General features: G+C 30.1%; 5 protein-coding genes and 1 non-coding gene across 7 annotated transcripts; 4 read left to right on the top strand and 2 right to left on the bottom strand.

The window, feature by feature from the left end:
- Positions 1-973: 973 nt before the first annotated feature.
- On the bottom strand, positions 974-1,046 carry TRNAA-AGC. The gene has a single exon. It is a non-coding gene; the product is annotated as a tRNA-Ala (tRNA).
- Positions 1,047-2,928: 1,882 nt separating this feature from the next.
- On the bottom strand, positions 2,929-4,155 carry LOC124925243 (extensin-2-like). The gene has a single exon (XM_047465213.1). It carries the CDS (start codon positions 4,153-4,155, stop codon positions 2,929-2,931), a length of 1,227 nt encoding a protein of 408 aa, XP_047321169.1.
- A 2,070-nt stretch (positions 4,156-6,225) lies between these two features.
- LOC124927225 (transcription factor IIIA-like) lies at positions 6,226-9,071 on the top strand. Of its 2 annotated transcripts, XM_047467596.1 has the most exons (6): positions 6,227-6,466; positions 6,558-6,695; positions 7,298-7,586; positions 7,689-7,927; positions 8,425-8,568; positions 8,651-9,071. In XM_047467596.1, exons 1-6 carry the CDS (start codon positions 6,329-6,331, stop codon positions 8,831-8,833), a joined length of 1,131 nt encoding a protein of 376 aa, XP_047323552.1. In that variant the 5' UTR covers positions 6,227-6,328; the 3' UTR covers positions 8,834-9,071. The 2 variants fall into 2 exon arrangements, with proteins under 2 accessions (XP_047323553.1, XP_047323552.1); XM_047467597.1 differs by lacking the exon at positions 8,425-8,568 and having other exon boundaries at positions 6,226-6,466.
- Positions 9,072-12,229: 3,158 nt separating this feature from the next.
- Positions 12,230-13,342, top strand: LOC124925242 (extensin-2-like). The gene has a single exon (XM_047465212.1). It carries the CDS (start codon positions 12,230-12,232, stop codon positions 13,340-13,342), a length of 1,113 nt encoding a protein of 370 aa, XP_047321168.1.
- A 1,746-nt stretch (positions 13,343-15,088) lies between these two features.
- On the top strand, positions 15,089-16,612 carry LOC124925241 (extensin-2-like). Its single transcript, XM_047465211.1, has 3 exons — positions 15,089-15,092; positions 15,720-16,266; positions 16,375-16,612. The coding sequence occupies exons 1-3, from the start codon at positions 15,089-15,091 to the stop codon at positions 16,610-16,612; spliced, it is 789 nt and encodes a 262-aa protein (XP_047321167.1).
- Positions 16,613-18,160: 1,548 nt separating this feature from the next.
- LOC124928161 (polyadenylate-binding protein RBP47B'-like) lies at positions 18,161-24,118 on the top strand. The gene is made up of 8 exons (XM_047468688.1): positions 18,161-18,469; positions 19,058-19,538; positions 20,063-20,136; positions 20,209-20,339; positions 21,069-21,165; positions 21,780-21,938; positions 23,626-23,723; positions 23,816-24,118. The coding sequence occupies exons 1-8, from the start codon at positions 18,254-18,256 to the stop codon at positions 23,904-23,906; spliced, it is 1,347 nt and encodes a 448-aa protein (XP_047324644.1). The 5' UTR covers positions 18,161-18,253; the 3' UTR covers positions 23,907-24,118.
- The last annotated feature ends 675 nt before the right edge of the window (positions 24,119-24,793 follow it).

The raw sequence follows: 24,793 nt of genomic DNA, 5'->3' as shown, positions 1-24,793 counted from the left end.
ACTGTCAATGTAACGGGGCTAGCACTTAGAGATCAAATTCAAAATAATTAATTATGATTTTCATTAAGTAGAAATATATTAATCTATCTAGTTTTCTACAAGGAAATATTTAAGTACATACATTTGTAACGCACAGAGGAAGGGGCGGAATATTTTTAATAAATTTTACTAAATTTTAATTTTTCACAATTTATTTTTAAAGATTTTAGATTTTAAACCTTGATAGTCTGAATCTCATAACTTATTCTTCCGTTAATTCTCGTAAAAATTAGATATCGACTGCAACAAATATTTTTTTAATTTAAAATTAATTCAGACTTTTTTAAAAGGCAGACTTTTTAGAATTAACACTTGATTTTCTATATTTAGAAACTAAGAAAAAACTATTTTGAGTGTAAGAACGCATTTTCAGAAGATTTTCATTTGGTTCGATTTTTTCGACGTTAGCTTTATATCCATAGTTCTCGTTTCTACTTTAAAATTTTGGCTGTTTTTAGAAAATTGATTTCCATGCTTTTGTTAAATTATTTTTCAAAATTCTAAATATGTATACAGGCTTGACATTTTAATTTTAAATAGTATAAATGAGTCAATACCTGTAATTGATATCATAGATAATAAAAAGGTACTTTGAAAAATATAAATTAAGGATGATAGATTTAAAAATAAATTCAAACAAATCTTTAATAAAACATTTTTTTTCATATTTTTGTTGTAAAAATTATTAACATGATTAATAATTTTTGGGAATTAAAAAAAATCAAATAAAGCTTTTAAAATACCAAAAACATTTAAACATTTTTTTAGAACGCTGGTTCCACCTCTCCTTCGGATTGCGATTAATTCCCGCGGGTTAAGCACATAGCCCGCAAATCTGGGCTCAAACCCAGGACCTTAGAGAGGTTGGGGAATTGAGGTATCCACCTCCTTTTACCGCTAGGCTAGAAGAGAGGATAAAAAAATGTTTGTCGAGTGGAAATGCGGGGTATCGATCCCCGTACCTCTCGCATGCTAAGCGAGCGCTCTACCATCTGAGCTACATCCCCATACATTTAAACTACACACATACAAGCTTAACAAACTTGGGATCCAAGGTGCGGGCTGACCACGGTCAATGAGTTGAAAACGATTCCTATGGTCTTAATGAAGTTTTTGGCTCGATCAGAAAGACCTTTCAAAACTTCTGTCGAAAAAAAAAAAAAAAAAACAAATAAAGCATGTTAATGGCGGTTTTGTTGTAAAGGTTCTTGTTCTTCCATGCTCTTCATCACCATGTGATTCTTTTATAGGCATCTTGGGCGTAGCATGTTGGTTAGGTTGGTCGAATTTGATAGAATAGTCATTTAATGGATAACTTCTCGGCAGAATTCTATTCTGCTCGACAAGTGGGATGCCCTAGGCATCTAGCTAGGAGAAATGACCACGAAGACACATTGATCATTTCCTATTTTGAACTTTGCGATTGATACAACATTGTTTCCAAAATAATTATTTTCTATTTCGTGATTTAAAAAAAAAAATTATTTTGATTACTCTTAATTATTTAATTTTTTTATAAATCATGAGAGTTAAAAATAAGTATCTACAACATTATTTTGAAATTTTAGAAATAAATATTCAAGATATCCAGAGATTTTATCATCAAAATAAATATATTTGAGAGTTTAATTCATAGTTAAAATTAATATTAATTCTAATATGTTGAAATATAAAAAAAAAATATGAACTTGGAATTTGGGAATTAATTAATAAATAATATTTATATATAAGTTATATGTGACAAATAGTTATTTAATCTTTAAAGAATTAACCATTTTTATTTTGTTTTGGAAGCTAACATCACCTCCATTTAAATTTAAGAATCAAAATCAGTGATATTTGCTGAGTTAGAAGCCACTCTTGTCATTTGACTAAAGGATTAATAAAATTCATACTAATTTATACATATTTTTACGTGAATCAATGTCGTTATAGACATCGAAAATACGGTTTTGTATAAACAAGAGAGGTAGTATTGGTCTACCTCTTCAAACCCATCAAAATCATCTGATTCCGATATCCTAGTAAAATGTATATCATGACGGAGTGAAACTGACCACTGCCAAGAATATCTGAAGTTTGTGGTCGGCATCCCTACAAAAGCGTCGGAATAAAGCGTCGGTAAATAATGTTCCGGCGCCTGGTGTCGGTAATAACTAATTAACTCTTTAATGTCTTATTTGATTCCAGCAAGTTTAATTTAAATTATTTACAAGCTCTTTTTACCTTATTGTTGGTTAGAAGCGCCAACATTGTCAGATAACCACTAATAACCGTTAATAACTTTCATTACATTATTAATTTGCAAAACATTATAGTACCTTTAGAAATAGTTGTAGAAATTACTTTTGTTCAATGAGTTTAATTTTTTATTTGAATAAGGAATAAAAAACATATGCAAAAGTAACATAAATCGTAGCCACTTTACAACAACCTAAATTAAGAATATATATTGCTTGATTTTAAAGATTTTTTGTGACCAAGGCTGAGATTTTGAATTTATTTCAAATTAATTTTTCAGAAGATCTTATGATTCTTGTTTGTAAGCATGTTATTTATAAATTCATATGAAAATTTAGCTTATATATAGTTACTTCATAAATTAAGACTTTAATATATATGTTGATAACAAGATAAACAATTACAAATATGCATAAACTTTTAAAGTCAAATAGAATAAATATATTAAAAAAAGAATGAACTCATGAGATTACATTAAATAAGTCTCTCCAAGAATATTTTAGCCTTGTAAGGGGATACTTAATGATTCACACGGAATTCCACGATGTTTTGTTATTAAATAATTAATAATGGAAACTGTCACTTAAGAGTTTCCTAGTGCACCAATAGCCATATTTTGAAGACCAACCTTCAGGAATCACAAAAATATTAGTAGTAAGGTGGAGGTGATGAATAGTATGCAGGAGTGTGTTTTTTCTCTTCAATTTTGTAAGTGGGCGGCGGTGGTGGTGACGAATATGTGTAAGGAGTATATTTCTTCTCTGGAGTTTTGTAAGTGGGCGGTGGTGGTGACGAATATGTGTAAGGAGTATATTTCTTCTCTGGAGTTTTGTAAGTGGGCGGTGGTGGTGACGAATATGTGTAAGGAGTATATTTCTTCTCTGGAGTTTTGTAAGTTGGCGGTGGTGGCGACGAATATGTGTAAGGAGTATATTTCTTCTCTGGAGTTTTGTAAGTTGGCGGTGGTGGTGACGAATATGTGTAAGGAGTATATTTCTTCTCTGGAGTTTTGTAAGTTGGCGGTGGTGGTGACGAATATGTGTAAGGAGTATATTTCTTCTCTGGAGTTTTGTAAGTTGGCGGTGGTGGCGACGAATATGTGTAAGGAGTATATTTCTTCTCTGGAGTTTTATAAGTTGGCGGTGGTGGAGACGAATATGTGTAAGGAGTATATTTCTTCTCTGGAGTTTTATAAGTTGGCGGTGGTGGTGACGAATATGTGTAAGGAGTATATTTCTTCTCTGGAGTTTTGTAAGTTGGCGGTGGTGGTGACGAATATGTGTAAGGAGTATATTTCTTCTCTGGAGTTTTGTAAGTTGGCGGTGGTGGTGACGAATATGTGTAAGGAGTATATTTCTTCTCTGGAGTTTTGTAAGTTGGCGGTGGTGGCGACGAATATGTGTAAGGAGTATATTTCTTCTCTGGAGTTTTGTAAGTTGGCGGTGGTGGTGGTGCATACGTGTAAGGAGTATATTTTTTCTCCGGTGTTTTGTAAGTGGGTGGTGGTGGAGATGCGTATGTGTAAGGAGTATATTTATTCTTTGGAGTTTTGTAAGTTGGTGGTGGTGGAGATGCATATGTGTAAGGAGTATATTTGTTTTCCGGAGTTTTGTAAGTTGGTGGTGGTGGAGATGAATATTTGTATGGAGTATATTTCTCTTCAGCCTTATAAGGTGGTGGCGGCGGAGATGAATATATGTACGGAGTATACTTTTTCTCTTCAGCTTTGTAAGGTGGTGGGGGTGGAGAAGAATAAGTGTACGATGGTGGTGGGGGAGGAGAAGAGTAATAATATGGATCAGCAAAACATCCCGAAATTAAGTAAATAGAAAAGATGAAAAGAGATAAATGTCCCAACTTCATAAAACTCCCCATTTTCAACTCCACACAACTCAAATGCCTCCAATGAACTTTAGAGGTGTGTTTTGATTGAAAATATGCAAGTTATTTATACTACTTGGAAGGGAAATGGAATAGTATGTTGTTTTAATAAGAGTTAAATATGTTAAATTGTTAATTGGAATGTGGTCTCCCATTACTTAAGAAAATAATAATTAAGGAGATTAAACAACATGCTTTATATATTTATGTAATATATATTCTTTGTGGATATCCAATACTTTTGCTAAACCAAAACAACTCATGTGAATTGGAAATGATACCTTTTATTCTCAATTAAAAAATAAATAAATTAAAGAACCAACTCAAACTAACGAGACTAGCACTCATGAAAATTAAAAATAATTAATTTGAAAATTTTATAACCATATGTATAATTAAGAAAGAAAATAAAAATCCAAGTACATATTATTAAAATTTAAATTTTTTGATAGATACAATGAGATTTTATCATAAAATCAAAATAGTTAACCCAAATAATATATAATTATAATATATATTATAAACATATATAATATAAACTTGAATATGAGATGTTCAATTAATAAAGTTAGTTGATACTATCCAAAATGTTATTTTCTGTGAATTAGATTAAATTCTTTAACAAATGCATCTTTAACACATTCGATGTAGATTTGTGAGTTTAAGATCAATTTTTATTTAAATTTTAAATTTCCACACTTTGCATGATTGGTGTATTATCCAAAATTTTAGATCCTTAATGTTATTAATTTTGTTTACTAATTATATAGTTAGGTTGTTTATATTATTAATTATATATTTAAAAGAAGCTAACAAGTGGCTTATGTAACTCTTAAAACTAATTAAATTTTAAAATTTTACAAATTATTTTGATATTTTAAAATTTTATTAAAGTAAAATTAATTTATATTAACAAATTAACTTTTTTATTACTTATTCAAATAAATGAATTTTAGTGTAATTATGACTCATTATTATTATTTGTTTATTGTATACATTAATTCTTTATCATAATTTTTAAATAATTTTGAGTTAACAAATAATTTGTAAAAATAATTTTAGACTGGATTAAATTTAAAAATTATTTGGAAAATGTAGGATCTATCGAATTATTGATTAACTGCACAAATGACCAGACTGCCAGCCAGTCTGCAGCCCAAATAAGCCCAGCTTTAAAAGGCCCAACTAGAAGAAACAGGGTAGTTCAGGGTTTAGGAAAACGAAGCTTACTCTTGCTATTTTCCCACGTCGGTGGAATCAAAACTGTTAAAATTTCGAGTTGATTCTTAAAATTTTATGATTTTACGATTTCAAATTAAGTTATCGAGTCTGATTTTAAATAAACTCTTAAATAGGTAAAACTCTTACGATTTTAAATTTACAATAATAAGATTTTACGATTTTACAACTTTATAAATAATTTCGATTTTACTTTAAAAAACAAATTTTTATTTAAAAATTAAAATATAAAGTTATTATTTATTTAAATGAATTAATTAATATAATTAATTTTGTAAGTATAAATTTTTATAATGTTATTTATTTATTATTATTTTTTAATTAATTTTATATTAAAATATATAATTTTTTAAAATTGTCTAAGTATAAAATAATTAATTATATATATAAATAATAAAAATATATAACTATTATTTTTTCGAATTAAAATCTTACGATTTAATATAAACTCTAGATTTTACTAGTTTACAAATGTCTAACGATTTTACATAAACTCTCACCGCCTTGGGTGAAATATGATTCATATGAATACTTTTGGCACTTCCTAACTACTCGTGCTCGCTCGATTTATCCTCGTTTAAAAAAAAATTAAAAAATATTAGTTTAACATATTTAATTTATTTTTGTTAATATTTTTGAATATTAATAAATATAATTAAATATATAATGATATTATAAATATATTTTATATAATTTATACTAGAATAATTTTAGTTTTGTAAATAAAACTAGAGTTTGGTATAAAAAAATTCCAAAGTAAAATGATAAATGTATCATTAAAAAATATTTAAATAAAAAAAAATCACAAGTGTTTTTTAATGAGCCAAAGATTAGGGCATCCCTAGCTAGTTTCATATTCTTAAATCTCTATCTAGTTCTTGGCGGGCGGCTCAAATTCATCATATTGGCGGTGGAGGGAGCTTGATTGATGGAAGAAGGCGAAGCAGAAGAAGGTGAGAGGAAAACGCCCATTTTTAGAGACGTTAGAAGATACTTCTGTGAGTATTGTGGCATATGTCGCTCCAAGAAGTCGCTCATCTCCTCTCATCTTCTCTCTAAACATCAGGTTTCATTCATCACCATTTTTCATTCAATTTATCTGGGTTTGTTACCACTTTCAATTTATATGTATTGTCTGTGATTCACTTCAACAACAGGATGAAATTGAACGCAAAAACAATGAAGGGACTTTGTCTGAAGACAACAACGAAAAGCTGAATACTTGTCATGAGTGTGGAGCATGTTTTCAGAAACCTGCTCATTTAAAGCAGCACATGCTCAGCCATTCTCTTGAGGTATTCCTTACTTTATTGGTTTCCCTTTAATCCATCTTCTATGTATGATTGTATGTATATGGATTATGAACCACGAATTGACTATCCAGATTCATCTTCTAGATAGGACAATTAGCTCTTAGAAGCAATATATGCATCTACTTTTTCCCCAAGTTTTTAGACTGGTCTTATGAGGCAACCTCTATACATTATAAATAGAGGTTACCTGAAAGATTTGATAATCAATCAATTAAGAATGTAATGAATACAGTTCATTAGAAGTTATCCATGGCTCTCTCATCTAAGGGCTTACTTAGGCCACTCCTTTGATACTTGTACAGGCTTCATTTATGACTAACTTAATTGTCATAAAACCGATGTTAACGCGTGAAAAGCATTGGATCCCAAAATAAGAACTCCAAAATGCGAGAGGCAACAATTTATCCTTGAATGGACCAGTATCAGGAAGGGAGACCCTCCTGAGAAGCTCCATCAAGTGATACCCAATCACGCAATTTCAAATCTGTAAGAGTTACTTCTTATGCTGTCTAGGCATTTTATTCCTTTGAAAACTCTAAGTATATATATTATATAATAATCATTATATGTTTATTGGTCCACAGAGGTCTTTTAGTTGTCCTATAGATGACTGTCATTCTAGCTATAGGAGGAAAGACCACTTGAATCGCCACCTTCTTCAGCACCAGGGAAAGCTTTTTGACTGCCCTATTGAAAGCTGCAAAATCCAATTTGCATTCCAAGGAAATATTACAAGGCATGTTAATGAATATCACTGCGAGGAATTGCCCTCTGATAACAATGGTGGGGCAAAAGAACATTTATGTCCTGAAATTGGGTGTGGGAAGGTCTTTAAGTATGCATCGAAACTCAAAAAACACGAAGCTTCTCATGGTAAATATTTTTCTTAGTTCTTTTATTCATCATACATTCATGCTAGCCTTGTTGAAGTTTTCTTTTAGACTATTCTGACAAAAGCATCAAATACATTTACAGTGAAGTTGGAGTCGGTGGAAGCATTTTGTTCTGAACCCAGTTGTTTGAAGTATTTCACGAAAGAGCATTACCTGAAGGTCCATTTGAAAGAATGTCATTCTCAAGTAATATGCGATGTTTGTGGAACCAAACATCTTAGGAAGAACATTAAGCGGCATATGCGCACACATGAAAGAGATGATGACTCGTCAGAAAGAATTCCTTGTGATTTCGAAGGGTGCTCACACACATTTTCAACTGTAAGTTGTTCACGTGCAAGAAAATTCATGTCACATTTATGTCATATAAGATTTATAAACCCAATTCTAAACTTAGGTAGGTACTAATGTTGCTATGGTCTATTCTATTTAATTTCAAATTTGACACTCCTTGTTTGGTCTGGTGGTTATTCAAATAACCCACCCTGTTTGATGTAGGTTATGAAATATCAAGGTATCTGAGTAAAAGACATTAAGGCTAAGGGTATTTTGGTTGATGATTTGAATGATGTAATGATTAGATGTTGGATTATTTGGAAATCATTCCTATGCATCCTATCATCGATCAATCAACTATTTTTTTTTATCAAATGTTAAATACAAATGATAATTTTGTTTATCCAGCTTTTTTTTATTTCAAACAAAATATTTCTTAAACTAACCCACATCAAACAAGCCCCATGTATTCACTTGTAATTAAGTTTTACCTTTATTTCTTGAGAATAATCATATTATTATCCTTGTTGGGGTCTCTCCAGAAATCAAATCTTCATCAGCATGTGAAAGCTGTGCATCTTGTTCTCAGACCTTTTGTTTGTAGCATGCCTGGTTGCGGCATGAGTTTCCCTTTCAAGCATGTTAGGGATAAACATGAGAAATCTGGACAGCATGTACATACCGATGTATGGTTTATGGAATTTTTATTAAATACTTAAACAGATGAATTCGGTTGAACTTGAAAACCAATTTATACTTTTTTTTCAGGGGGACTTTGAGGAGACTGATGAAATGTTCCGGTCTAGGCCAAGGGGAGGACGAAAAAGAGAAGTTCCAGCTATAGAAACCTTAATGCGGAAGAGAGTCACTCCACCGAACCATTCCGATTCAATTTTTGGACAGGAGTCTGAGTACCTCTCATGGTTGCTGTCTTCTGAAGCTGATGACTGAATGCACATTCACACTCTGTTCTACCATTCTTTTTAAAGGGTGTAATGTGCCAATTAAGAATTTTGCCATTTTATTATAAATTGAGTTTGTTTATCATGTCTCACTTATATTAAGAAAGATACTAAACATTTTGTGTTTGGGATGTAGACCGAAAATGTATGGGCATATAACTACTAAAATGGTCTCGGCTTTGAAATTGAGAACCGTTTAACTAGCAGTGATTTCGGGTTTTGAAGTAGATGCAATTTAATGGAGAGATTACATTCATTTGGTATGTTAAATATGATATTTTGTAGGGTGTTGATAATATGTTAAGAGCTTATAGCCAGTATGATAATTATCATGCAATAAAGTTAAGATTGTGGACCTATTTTGTATACTCTTTGTTGTTTGAACTTTAATGGTATTAATTAAATATAAATATTACATTATGATGAATTATAGAGTTCATAATAAAAATGGTAGGTAAAAAATGGACGTTGTTAATGCATAAAAGAATTTATTATTTTTGCTTCTTTTATGCCTGGATAACTTTCACTTGCAAAAAAGAATCTTTATTTTAAATTTCTAAGTTTTTTATTCATTTTTTACATCTCTGTGATTGATCCAGCCATTGAGAAATAGTTGGTTTCATGAATTTGAGTTGGAACTCGAGAAGATTGATTATTCATCGTCTAATTTAATTCGTGTAAAGGTTGGTTGTTGGTTGATCCTGAAGTCGACGAAGACTTGTTACCTCGTACTTTATTATCTACATTAATCATTCTTATATTGTTTTGAAGGAATATTAATCTGGATTTATAAAGAGATATTATTATAAATTTTTTCATTCCAAATTTTATATTTTTAGACTATAAACTTTGTATCATCTCTCTTTAATCATAACTTATGTTTGTAAGGTGTTGGTGGATGTTTGAAGAAAGTAAGAAGATTGTGGAAAAGATTTGTAATCACATGAGAAAGAAAGTGGACCAATAATATAATAATAGTATTTATTAGTTGATAAATATTTATTAATTTAATTTATAATATTATTGTAGAATAAAATAATATTTATGTTATTTAAAATATAAATTATTAAATTAATTATTGAATAAAAACTTAAATATATATTTTTTTAAATAAGAAAAAAATTAACGCATTTAAAGTATGTACTAATAAAATGTCATTTAAATATATGAATTATAAAATATAAATTTATTTAAGGTTTTTTATTAAACCATAGTTAATTTTAATTTTTAATTTATGTATTTTTAATTAAATATTAATATATTTTTCATTTCCTTCCTTTTTACCTTTATTTTTATCTTTTTTATAAATTTTTTATTATTTTTTTTATATATACATATAAATAAAAACATTCATAATTAACTTTATACATTGATTATTAATTATTTTAAAATTATTTAATTTTAATTATTGAATATAACAATGACTCATTTTTTAAATAATAAAAAATTTTCAACAAAATAATAAATTAATAAATAATCAAAATTAGATAATAATAATAATAACAATTCATTCATCAAACAAAATAATAATAATAATTAAATATTAAAAAAATAATATTCTTTATTAATATTATAAGTCATGAATCCAAAATTAAATAGAAAATTATTAATTTTATTTTCTATTAATATTAAATTAAATAAAAAAAAGAAACTGTTCATCAAAAATATTAAAATAAAACATAAAATTCAAAATAAGTTGTTAAAATTTTTTTAAAAATGATAATTTAAGAATTGGAAAAAAGAAAAATTGATTAAAAAAAAGAAAAATGAAATAAAAAAAGAAATTAATAAAAAAATTTAGGAATGAAATAAATTTAAATAGTTTAATTAATGAAAAAAAAAGAGAGAAAATATATTAATATTTAATTAATAAATTATAAATAAAAAAATAAAAAATAATTCTTATTTACTAATAGAGGCTAAATAACTAATTTTAAATTAATTTTTAAAATTAGTAGATGAGATATTTAATAATTAATACTAATACTGTGAAAAAAAAAAAAAATCAAATATGTAGTTTCAGGCCCCACCCAAAGGCAACCAACTCTTTATTCATTTTTCTCTTTATCGTCATTTTATTTATCATATTAATTACTTTGTATTAAAATAACTTTCCTATTGAGTGATGATTCAAATTAACTCTAATAGCCTACAACTTTTTAAAAGAATTCTAGGCCAGCTCAGATAAATGTTTTGATTTATTATGTGAAATGTGTTAGGTATTTATTTATCTGAAAATATATTTGTCAATAATTTGTTCAGAATAACAAATTTTCTGAATTTATATATTAATTAGTATGCATAATTTTCATGCATGGTTTTCATTTCTAAAAAATAAACAAAACAATTATTACTTATTGTAATTTATTTATTAGAAAAACACTGACAAAATGTTAAATAAAATAAAATTAATTGATTGATAAAAAAATGCATTAATATATTTTAAATTTAAAAACATTTGGCGGCACAAACAATATTGGTCCCTTTATAGAATATCGATAATAAAAATAAATATGTTAATTACTTAATTTACACTTGTTTTTAGAAAACTAGATAAATTAATGTATTTAATCATAATTATTTATTCTATTTTTCTACCTCCCTCCTCTTATTTTGACGTTTGTATGGTGTCATTTTCTATATTAATGTGGTTTTGTGGTAAACTCGTAATATAAATCTTATCCACTCATGCTTCTAACATTTGTAAGGAAATTTGTACACTAACCTAATAATTTTTATTAGAAAAAACTATACATCTTAGATAACTTATGTTTTAAAATATTTAACCTCATTTATGTAAAACAAAGAAACAAATCATTGATATAAACAAGAACCCCCAAACCTTACTTCCCTATCCTGATCCTGATCATGTTGAAGCATATTAATGTATAAACTGAAATTGGATGCACAGGTATTCATAAACATATGGGTGATGGCCAATATTTTATTTATAAATTTTAGGGTTATATCAAAATAAGTTCAAATTAAGAATATATGTTCAACAATCCTAAAGCATGGATTTGTATCTTCTCTTAATTTTGTTAGTATATTTAGATATTGCTTTCTTAATTAAGTAGTGGGAGACCACAAATTATAATCAAACATAAGTTTATGGTCAAGCATTTGTATCTTTCCAAAGTTATATTAATCTTTTCAATTATTGCATTCTTATGAAATGGGAGACCACATTCTAATTTTAATTATAATCAATCTTGTGTTTAATTTAAACTATTTATTAAGCACTAAATCCAGCCAATTTACTAATAAAGAACACATGATTCATTGCTTCTTCCATCATCTGAGGAACTATAAATAACTTGTTTATTCTCACTCAAAAACACATCAACAAATTTCCTCTAGACATTTGGTTTTCTAAGAGTTGAAAATGAAAAGCTTTGAGAAGTTGGGGCATTGGCCTCTTTTTATCTTTTCATTTTATTTGATATCGATATGTATTGCTGAGCCATATTCTTATTATTCTCCTCCTCCGCCGTTATATTCTTATTCTTCTCCGCCGCCACCCCCTTCTTCTTATTACCAATCAGAAGATAAACACACTCCTTACACATATTCGTCCCCACCACCACCATCTTACAAAACTCATGAGAAAAAATATACTCCTTACATATATTTGTCCCCGCCACCACCAACTTACACAACTCCAGAAAATAAATATACTCCTTACGCATATTCTTTCCCGCCACCACCATCTTACAAAACTCCAGAAAAGAAGTATACTCCTTACATATATTCGTCCCCTCCACCACCATCTTACAAAACTGCAGAAAATAAGTACACTCCTTACATATACTCATCTCCTCCACCGCCATCTTACAAAACTCCAGAAAAGAAGTACACTCCTTACACATACTCATCTCCTCCACCACCATCTTACAAAACTCCAGAGAAGAAGTACACTCCTTACACATATTCGTCTCCTCCACCACCATCTTACAAAACTCCAGAGAAGAAGTACACTCCCTACACATACTCGTCCCCACCGCCACCCTCTTACAAAACTCCAGAGAAGAAGTACACTCCTTACACATACTCGTCTCCGCCGCCACCATCTTACAAGACTCCAGAGAAGAAGTACACTCCTTACACATACTTGTCCCCACCGCCACCATCTTACAAAACTCCAGAGAAGAAGTACACTCCTTACGCATACTCGTCCCCACCGCCACCATCTTACAAAACTCCAGAGAAGAAGTACGCTCCTTACACATACTCGTCCCCACCGCCACCATCTTACAAAACTCTGGAAAAGAAGTACACTCCTTACACATACTCGTCCCCACCACCACCATCTTATAAAACTCCGGAAAAGAAGTACACTCCTTACACATATTCGTCTCCACCACCACCATCTTACAAAACTCCAGAGAAGAAGTATACTCCTTACACATACTCGTCCCCACCACCGCCATCTTACAAGACTCCAGAAAAGAAGTATACACTTTACACATACTCGTCTCCGCCACCACCAACTTACTAATTTTTTTGTAATTTCTCAAAGTTCTTCTAAAAAATATGGCTGTGAACGTAATCTAAAATGACATTTTTTCTATATTAATTGGTTTAATAACTATAAATCTTTGGAGTGTTCTATTTTAAGTCATATTTGAGTTGATTTGGAAAATGTTTTCATATTTGTAATTTCTTATCAATATATCAAAGCCAGGTTCTCAAGTAATTCCAAGCATCAGCTATCATAAGCATTTATATATAAACATCCTTACAAACAAGAATCATAGTTATCTTTTAGGATAAATAAAAGGAATTTGAAATAAGATGAAATCTCAGCCTTTGTCATCCACTGTCAAACAATACAACAAAATGCACTCTCCCTACTCTTCTTAATTACTGGCGTAAAATCTGGGCCGGTAATTTAAATTAATTATATAATTATGATCTTTCTTAATTATATATATATATATATATATATATAATTTTCATATACATATCAAAGATAAAAGTGAGGAGAATTGACAAATATATGTAACATTTAACTAACAATTAATTACTTTGTAACATTCTTATCAAATATTTACAAGTAATTCAATTACTTTTATTAACATGTTTTTTTAGATTTAAGTAATACTTTAAATTAGTGTTTTAAGTTTTAACTTGACTTAATAATTTCAATTTTATCATATGTATAGACTAAGTATGTAAGTTGAACCATTAATAACATATATATCCACCTTCTTGTTAGATAACATTAATATTTAATAAGTGATAGTTTTGACTGGTTAAATAAAAAGAGAAAAAATAAATTTGCATAGAAAATATTTTAAATTTTAAAAAAATTGGCAACACTTCTTTTAATTGTACCGACCTAAGTTATGCGTCGCTAATAAAATTAAAGTCCCTTCCTCTGGCTTCGCCTTATTATACGTCGGTATATTCATTGATGATAGTTTTATACGCCGACAAACATCTTTTAAAGCGTCACAAAAAATAGTTTTTTTTGTAGGCCATTTAATCATATTTATATTTCAAATATGTTGTAACAGACAGAAAATATATTTTAAAATGATTAAAATCAAATGGAAAATATTTCAAATGTTTAGTAGTACAACATTATAATCTTAGCATCAGAAAGTCTCACTTGTTAAGATAAATTCATCATGTGTTCCATGACCTTTTTTTATACATTTTATAATTAAACAATCAAATCAACTTGATATTTTATATTTATTAAATTAATATTATTTGTTAATTATACATTAAAACTCTCAAATAGAACTACTGTATTTTAATCTTGATGATCAATTCTAATAGTATCTGGTCCATTTCTAAATTATCAATAATGTACATAGATATGTTAATTACTTAATTTACACATATTTTTATAAAACTAGATAAATTAATATATTTAATCATAATTAATTATTCTTTTTTTTTTGTTAGTACTACCTCCGGTTATTTTGACGTTTTTATGGTTTCATTTCCTATACTAGTGTGGTTTTGTCGTAAACTTGTATATGCATCTTATACCCTCATGGTTTTAACTTCTAACCTTTGTAAGGAAATTTGTACACTAACCTAATAATTTTGAAAAGAAACAATTATTCATCTTACATAACTTATGTTTTAAAATATTTAACCTCATTTATGTAAAACAAAGAAACAAACCATTGATATAAACAAGAACCCCCAAACCTTACTCCCTATCCTGATCATGTTGAAGCATATTAATGTATAAACTGAAACTGGATGCACCGGTATTCATAAACATATGGGTGATGGCCAATATTTTATTTATAAACTTTAGGGTTAACATCAAAATAAGTTCAAATTAAGAAAATGTGTTCAAAAATAATAAAGCTTGGATTTGTATCTTTTCTTAATCATGTTAATATATTTAGTTAATGGTATCTTAATTAAGTAGTGGGAGACCACATTTAAATTATAATCAAACATAAGTTTATGGTCAAGCATTTGTATCTTTCCAAAGTTATGTTAATCTTTTCAATTATTGCTATTATGTAATGGGACATCACATTCTAATTCTAATTATAATCAATCATAAGTAATTGTGTTTAATTTAAAATATTTTATTAAGCACCAAATCCAGCTTAACTAATAAAGATACATGATTCATTTCTTCCATCATCTTCTGAAGAACTATAAATAACTTGCTTATTCTCAATAAAACACACCAACAAATTTCATCTAGCTAGAGATTTGGTTTTCTGAGAGTTGAGAATGAAAAGCTTTGAGAAGTTGGGGCATTTGCCTATTTTTATCCTTTCATTTTATTTGATATCAATATGTATTGCTGAGCCATATTCTTATTATTCTCCTCCTCCCCCGTCATACTCTTATTCTTCTCCACCGCCACCCCCCTTCCTCTTATTACCAACCAGGAGAAAAACAAACTTCTTACACATATTCGTCCCCACCACCACCATCATACAAAACTCCAGAGAAAAAATATACTCCTTACACATATTCATCTCCGCCACCACCATCTTATAAAACTCCAGAGAATAAGTACACTCCTTACACATATTCTTCCCCACCACCACCATCTTACAAAACTCCAGAAAATAAGTATACTCCTTACACATACTCGTCCCCACCGCCACCATCTTACAAAATTCCAGAGAGGAAGTACACTCCTTACACATACTCGTCCCCACCGCCACCATCTTACAAAACTCCAGAGAAGAAGTACACTCCTTACACATACTCGTCCCCACCGCCACCATCTTACAAAACTCCAGAGAAGAAATACACTCCTTACACATACTCGTCCCCACCACCACCATCTTATAAAACTCCGGAAAAGAAGTACACTCCTTACACATACTCGTCTCCACCGCCACCATCTTATAAAACTCAGGAGAAGAAGTACACTCCTTACACATACTCGTCTCCACCGCCACCATCTTATAAAACTCCGGAGAAGAAGTACACTCCTTAAACATATTCATCCCCTCCACCACCATCTTACAAAACTCCAGAAAAAAAGTACACTCCTTACACATACTCGTCCCCACTACCACCATCTTACAAAAGTCCAGAAAAGAAGTACACTCCTTATACATACTCGTCCCCACCACCACCATCTTACAAAACTCCGGAAAAGAAGTACACTCCTTACACATACTCGTCCCCACCACCGCCATCTTACAAGACTTCAGAGAAGAAGTACACTCCTTACACATACTCGTCTCCACCACCGCCATCTTACAAGACTCCAGAGAAAAAGTACACTCCTTACACGTACTCATCTCCGCCACCACCAACTTACTAATTTTTTTGTAATAATCTAAAATGACATTTTTCCTATATTAATTGGTTTAATAACTATTTATTACATCTTTGGAGTGTTCTATTTTAAGTCATATTTCAGTTGATATTTTCAAATGCATCTATTGTATTTGATTTGAAAAATGTTATCATATTTGTAATTGTTTATCAATATATCAAAGTCATGTTCATCAAGTAATCCCAAGCATCAGCTATCATAAGCATTTATATATAAACATCCTTACAAACAAGAATCATAGTATCTTTTAGGATAAATAAAAGGAATTTGAAATAAGATGATCTCAACTTTTGTCATCCAATGTGCCTTGTTGAATCATTCAACCTTGAATTCATACATTTTAACAAATTCTCAATTTTATTAATAGTAAGTTTTATAATGGAGTTAAAGTTGGAGCTAGAACTAGATTAGGTCGGCTTATAAATAGAGAAATAATTTTAAACACATTTTTAGAAAATTGGTATGAAAAATGTAACTGATTTTTTTAAAAAAATTTAAAAAATTTATTTTTAATTTCTAATTAATTTGGTTGATATAATATTAATTTTATATTTATTATGTTATTTATATTTTAAAAATATTATTTTTATTTATTAAAAATAATAATATTTAATTATAATTGAATTAACAATAAAAATAATTTATTTTTTAAGTTAATTTTCCATTATATTAAGGTTGTAATATTAATTAGTAAATATTACTAATGAGTTAAGATATTATGATAGCAAACATGTAAAAAACATTTTTATGTTTATAACTGTTTCCAAATTAACTTTCATATCTTTAAATATTTTTTTAGTTTAAATATATATTCTTAAAAAATAATTTTTTAAAGTAATTATTTGTTATTATCATTTAATATACTTATAATAAAAAGACAATTTATACTAATATTTTTTTAGTAATTCAACTAGATAACTTTGAACATTTTGTTTGTCATGTTGACATGTATGTTCTTTATAAAATATTATCATTGTCATTAAGATTAAGATGCACATGTTTTTTTTAAAAAAAAATATTGTATAGATATATAATTTTGATTAAACGTTATATAAAAATATTTAATTCTTAATAAATAAAATAAAATTTGTATATTAGTATATATAAATTGTTTAAATAAATAAAAAAGTCAATCAAGTTAAAACTAAAGAAAAAAAAATTCAAATTTAGTATATTAAATTATTTCAAACTAAAAAGAAAAAGGTTAATTAAATTAAAATAAAAGGTAATAAATATCAATCCATAAATTAGATAACATTATAATATTTAAATTATGATTAAAATAATATTATTATATTAAATTATAAAATTTATTTAAAGGAACTCAAATTGTCTCTAAGGGTTTCAATTTTTAAAATAAAATAAATGAAAGATAATTAAAAATATGGGAAACTTTGAGAAATTTATTGTGCATATTAATATTTGGATTCTATTTTAAATATATTTTGATACTTTAGATCCTGTTTTGACATTCCATCCTATTATTATATATATATATAGTAGAAAAGAAAAGAAAAAGGTTTGCCTCATAGACCTAAACATTCTTAACCGGCAGACATCATGGGATTCATTCAGAGATGGTGATTAAGATTTAAGCCTTAGAAAAAGGAACCAAATTAGCGAGAGATGGAAGTACAAGCTCAGCTTCAGCAGCAATGGGTGATGAGCGCGCAGGCGCAGATTCATTATAACAATCCTTCAGTAGCAATGGCAGCCGGAGGATCTTCACTGCCGTACCATCAACCAACCACTCTCGAAGAAGTGCGCACCCTTTGGATTGGAGATTTGCAGTACTGGGTCGACGATAACTACCTCAACAATTGCTTTTCTCATACTGGAGAGGTTTTTCCTTCCTCCTCGCCTCGTTATTTATGTACCCTTTTGTTTATTTCAGTTTTTTATTGGCTATTTCCTTTCAATTTTCATTTCCCAAGGTTAAAGTCTGTCCATTTACAAGCAGTTATATGGTTCAGAAAGCTGAAGTTGTTGGAGGCTTAGCTTGATAGTTTTTAAGTTCATCAAATGCACCCATCAGCCTCCTCATGTAACTAACACTAGTCTTTAAAAACAATACAGGATTAAGGTTATTAGTAAGTTTCTTCTTTTCTTCAAGAAGCGGACTATCTGTAAGAACAAGTGGACTCTGCAGGAAAGAATGATGTGATCACTGGACCTTTGTCCATAGATTTCTTCTGCTCATAAGCATTCCTTTTTTTTGTGTGGAAATCATGTCATATGATGTTTTATACACTGTTCTGAACATCAAATAATTTTCACAATTGAAATTTTGAAACAAACCATTGCTTTTAGATTGTACCTGCAGATTTAAGAAAGTTCTCGCTCCAAAGAACTGATATATCTATATAGACATGCTCTCATATTAATGCTTAGGTATTAACAAGCTCTGACAGTCCAAAGTATATGGAACAGGTTATTTCAATAAAGATAATACGTAACAAGATGACTGGTCTCCCAGAAGGCTATGGATTTGTAGAGTTTGTCTCGCATGCTGCAGCTGAAAGAGTTTTGCAGGCTTACAATGGAACACAAATGCCTGGAACTGAGCAAAACTTCAGGTTAAATTGGGCATCCTTCGGGATTGGAGAAAGACGGCCTGATGCTCCTGATCACTCTATATTTGTGGGAGATTTGGCACCTGATGTTACAGATTATACCTTGCAAGAGACGTTTCGAGTTCAATATCCTTCTGTTCGAGGTGCTAAGGTTGTCATAGATACAAATACTGGACGATCAAAAGGATATGGGTTTGTTAAATTTGCAGATGAGGCAGAAAAAAACCGTGCAATGGGTGAGATGAATGGCGTCTATTGTTCAACTCGGCCTATGCGTATTAGTGCAGCAACTCCAAAGAAAACTATTGGGGTTCAACAGCAATATACAGCACCAAGGGGTAATAGTCATTTTTCACCTGTAGGAATTTGAATGACTCTTAAGACATATGTTCACTCATTTTCAGTTAAGGCCTATACATTAGAGTAAATTTTGATTTGGTTGGAACGGAGGCAACTTTGATCCACAATTGATTATGTGACAATGGATACACATCTTGCAAAATTTAGGTACTTGCATCAACCATATCAAAAATTCCAGATACACGATTAACCTCCTACTCTGACTATTTCCTTTTTTTATCTCCTTTTGGTAAACAATATACTTTCATTACCACCACAATTGACTCTAAAGTTGCATTTTCCATGGGAAACTAAACCAATTAAAATCACTCAAAATCTATCTGATAAGACTCTATCTTATCCTCAATGACCATCTCTAGGTTCTCGAGTGTGGTCTGATCCGCATGAAGGCGTGTGTCCTCGACAGTGCTGACACCATTGTTTTGTGTCTTTTATACAAAGACTTTTACCCATTATTATTTACTTTGTTTTAACCCTTCTTATTATTTATCTGGTGCTGCAGCTGTTTACCCTTCTGCAGCTTACACACCAACTATACAGACTGTTCCAGCCGATAATGACGCCAACAGCACCACGGTAAGTCTAACAATTGTATATGTACTCTGATCTTTGTTTTCCTGATTTTCTTGACATATTTCTTTGTTGCAGGTTTTCATTGGTAATCTGGACGTCAACATCACAGAGGAGGAACTGAAGCAATTCTTTTTGCAGTTTGGAGAAATAGTTTCCATTCAAATTCCACCTACTAGAGGCTGTGGATTTGTGCAATTCACAACAAGGTTAGACTGACGTCCTTTCCAACAAACTCTTATGGCTTTTATTTATTAATTTTTTCCTTGGAAGAAGGTCAAGTTTTATAAAATAGAGGAAAAACCGTGAACACGAAGTGTGTTCACTTTTAACAGTTAAGGGAAGTACAAAGAAGAAAAAGATCATAATCGAAAAATATAGCTGAGATTCCATCAACTCAAGAAAGTCCCATTCGTCCTGCTTTCTTGATTGAGGCTAAAGTGTGGAGGAAGAAGCCCTTGATCCTCTCTCCACTCCTGCTTTCCTTAAAAAGTCATTTTGTTACTCTCTTTTCACATCTTCCACCACAAGAATGAGGGGGATGTTCTCCATTTGACACCAATAGTTGCCAATAAACACCAACCTGTCCATTGAACCCAAAATTCCATTACTAATCAAGGCATGACCATTTGAAAGTTGAGTATACTCTAAAGTAGAGTCTAAGTATCTGAAGTGAGTGCACAATGAAGCAAAATGTGGTTGATTGACTCATCCCTTCAATTAACTAAGCAACATTTATTAGATAATGCAAAACCTTCTTTTTAAGTTTGTCAAGAGTTAGAGCTTCCCCAATAGATGGTATATTATATGCCTTGGTGTTTGTAGCTTCCTCATTTTTGAGGATCATCATGCTATGTTCTAAATTGTTAGGGAATACGACACATCTTATCCTGATTTTATCTTTATCATGTCACAAGTTCGTTACACTTTTTTTTCAGGATGTTTGCTGAAGAGGCCATACAAAAGATGCAGGGAGCAACAATTGGTCAACAAGCTGTCCATCTCTCTTGGGGCAAGAGCCCAATTGCTAAACAGGTATTTTTTATGTATCGTAGAAGTGGATCACAAAGGCTTAATTTCAAATATTGAATGAGTGCAACCTTACCGTTAAAAAAGGGGTACTAAATTAGTAGCTTCTAGCCGTGGTATCATCGAGTTTTTTAAGCGTCGTCTAATTGCCATATTGTGTTCACATCTCTCTGGTATCTCATTTTGCTTAATTTTTCTGAGGCATTTGGACTCTTCTGTTTGTCAATCCAATATAAAAGACTTGGGTTTTTGCAGCTCTAGGTTAATGTTCAATACGTATGGCTATAAACCTAACACTAAAGAATAATATCACACGTGGAAATGAACATGGTCATAGACTCATTAAATATATATTTGGAAGTTATTCTTAGTTTATTTATATGTAGCATCGTTGTGGGTTAGCAAAACCATAGTATGAAAGATACTGCCATTTTGTGTCTCCCTAACATTCTCATGATCAGTTACTTAGTGGTCATGATTGCGTATTGTGTGCAATGAATCTGTATGATGATTACCTATAGTCAAGACATTTGTGTGTCCCACTTCTTCTTTTTCCGATCTATCATTTCCTTTAATCATACTAGAGGTGATGAAGAAATTTGTGTCTGCAAATTCTACAGGATGCTACGAGTGGCTGGGGTTTGCAAGCTGATCCAAATCAATGGAGTAGTGCCTATTACGGTTATGGACAAGGTTATGATCCATATGCTTATGGCATGTCTCAGGATCCCTCATATGCCAATCCTATGTATTCTGGATACTCACATTACCCGCAACAGGTATTTTGTACAATTTCATTGTGTTTCTCTTCAAATGCTTTGGTTTCATTTTAGTTGTAAAATGACCTAATCTGAGTTTTAATTCAGAGTTTAAAGGAAATATATCTTTTTTTAAAGGTAAAAGTATTATTAACATAAAAAATTGAGCAAAACATGCTACCCAGCTTTAAAAAATAGCACAAATAGGTTGCTATCATGCCAGAAAAACAAAGAAATACTTACCAGATGCAAAATTGCAAACCAAAAAATCCCTAAAGAAGCTAACTATTCATCCTCCAGATAACAATAAAAATCTCCCAACATGAAACATTTCCTTTATTTAAAGAAAAGATGAAAAAGATTTGAGAAAGAGACCTTTAATTCTATGCATACTTGGAACATTTCCTTTCTTCTATTTCTTCATATAATCCAACAAAGAGCGACCGGGATCATTTTCCAGTTCTTTTTAAGATTGACTTTTTTCATCCAACCAATTCATTAATCACCAATTGACCTTGTCTTGACCCAATTCATTTAAACTGGTTTCATCAGTTTTAGGAATTGTATTTCAACTTTTCGTGTCAAATTTGGCAATTCTTTTTATAAAAATATGTTCCCATTTCTTTAAATTTAATTTTAATTGTCTTATGACAATGATAGAAGGGTACCCTTAAGAATTGACAAAGTCAGAGTATATTTAGCGTTTAAATAGTATTAAATTACTTCTTAACATTCTTAAGTAATTTTAATGTTTTATTTAACATTGTTTCTTTACGATATTTAAGTAATTTAACACCTAAAATTTAGTATTTAACACTTAATTAATATTAAATTTATCTAATATATAGTTTAAGTAAGTAAGTTGAACCATTAATAAACATATTCATTTTCTTGATAGCATTTGTTCCTTTGGAAGCTTTCATTCATTTCTACTTGAATGTAGATAACAATATAATATAAGTGATGATTTTACTCATTAAGACTAATGACAGACGTGCACACATTGTATGATATAGGACAGATTGAATGAAAAATAATTAAAAAATGGAGGTTATTAACAAACATAAAAGAATAGCTAGTTTATAATGGTAACCAACTTGTAGGAAGCATTTGTACTTAGTGGCACACAAGTCATCCATCCTCATGGTCCTCTAAATTATAGGTAATATTCTCATAAACAACACAATAGTAATTAGGCATAAACCTGTATTTAAATTGGGTCTTATTTATTTTATTTTAAAAAAAAAACTTTAGGATGTAGGGAAAAGAAAATTAATATTGGGTCTTGATTTAAATATTTTTTCAAATTTGAAGTGTTTATTCTAGGAAGATGGTTTGGCTATCTTCACATGTTGATATGATATTCACATTTGTTTCTGAAATTGATCATGCTACAAATCACCTTCTCAAAATATGCTATGTGTATTACCTTTGTGGCTCAATGGTTGGGGTTATAAACACTAACCCACTAAGATTGATCAAGTGGCAAGAATCTTGCGAGATTAAAAGTGTGGTTCAATTTTCACAATTTCTTAAGTTGAAGTGGGGATTTCCTAGCAGAAAGGTTGTAAAAAACATGGGTGAGGGGAAAAGTTTAAAAATATCCATTTGGGACACTAAAAACAAAAGCAAGTAAAGAAATTATCTAAAAGAAAATATGATTTCTTTGTTTTTGGTTGCTTAAGGAATCTTTACTTCCCACTTTCAGGTAGAAGGTTCTCAAGAAATGGCTGTTTTGGCTGGTGCCATCCCAGCAATGGAACAGAAAGACGAATATGACCCTTTGTCTACACCTGATGTTAACAAGTAAGTCATCTATATTCACAACGTTTCCGAGAATAACCCTGACAAGGTCAATTAACCTTCTTTCTTTTTTTTCCTTTCTTCTTTTCCTGCAGGCTAAATGCTTCATATCTTGCTGTCCATGGAAGTACAATTTTAGGCCGGCCCTTGTGGGTTAGGACTTCATCAATGCCCCTGCAATCTTAAGTCATGTAAGAACTTTGCAGCCTTGATCGGGACTGAGTTAAAGAGATAGAACACAAGCGCTATTGCATAGACATTTTATTTCACCCGACTTACTTTACAAAATGGGGATTTTTCCATCTTTTCTGCTTCTCGCGGTGTATGACTAAATTAGAAAGAAAAGAAAGTAGTTCATTATATGGTCTAAAACTATAGAAGTAGTTTTCTGGTGGTTATTCTATGATTAGATTTGTCTTGAATTTTGTGTGTTAGTGGTTCAAGAGAACAAAAATGTTTCTTAAATTTATAGTATAAACCACTAACTTGCATTGGTGGATAGTTGTATACATTTAAAAGGTTTTGAAGTGAACAAGAGTCATAAATACACATTAATAATTGTATCATTTCTATTACAAATAATACTTGGAAAAAAAAACTCAATTTTACACAACGTAAATTGAGATATTTTGCTTGTAAAGACTTTATTTTGGGTAAATCATAATCAAATTCATTCATATTAAAGTTGATCAATGCATATGAAAGCTAACTGTACTTCTGATAAAATAACAAATTAAGTGTAACAATTAAGGTTTAAAAAAAAAATCTTAGAATAAATTATTAAAATTTAAGCATTTGTTTTTTATTTTATTTTGTAAATGATAATGAACACTTAAATCTATGACATGGATGGATAGGGAAATTTGATGACCATATATAGCATGTTTTTATTAATTTTTTTATTTTTAATCTTTTGCCAAGACAAAATATCACTTTTGCCCTTTATTTAAAAAAAAAAAAATTGATTTTTTTTTCTCTTTCCTTCTCTTTCCCTCCCACTCCCTCTTTTCTCTTTCCTTCTCCTTTCCCTCCTTCTCTCTCTTTTCAACTTCCCCCGAAGACGATCGATCAAG

This window comes from Impatiens glandulifera, chromosome 2 (genome assembly GCF_907164915.1).
Source record: "Impatiens glandulifera chromosome 2, dImpGla2.1, whole genome shotgun sequence".
In the NCBI taxonomy this organism is placed as follows: Eukaryota; Viridiplantae; Streptophyta; class Magnoliopsida; order Ericales; family Balsaminaceae; genus Impatiens; species Impatiens glandulifera.
Note: the sequence above shows the minus strand (reverse complement) of the source record. Positions and strands in the feature narration are given on the sequence as shown.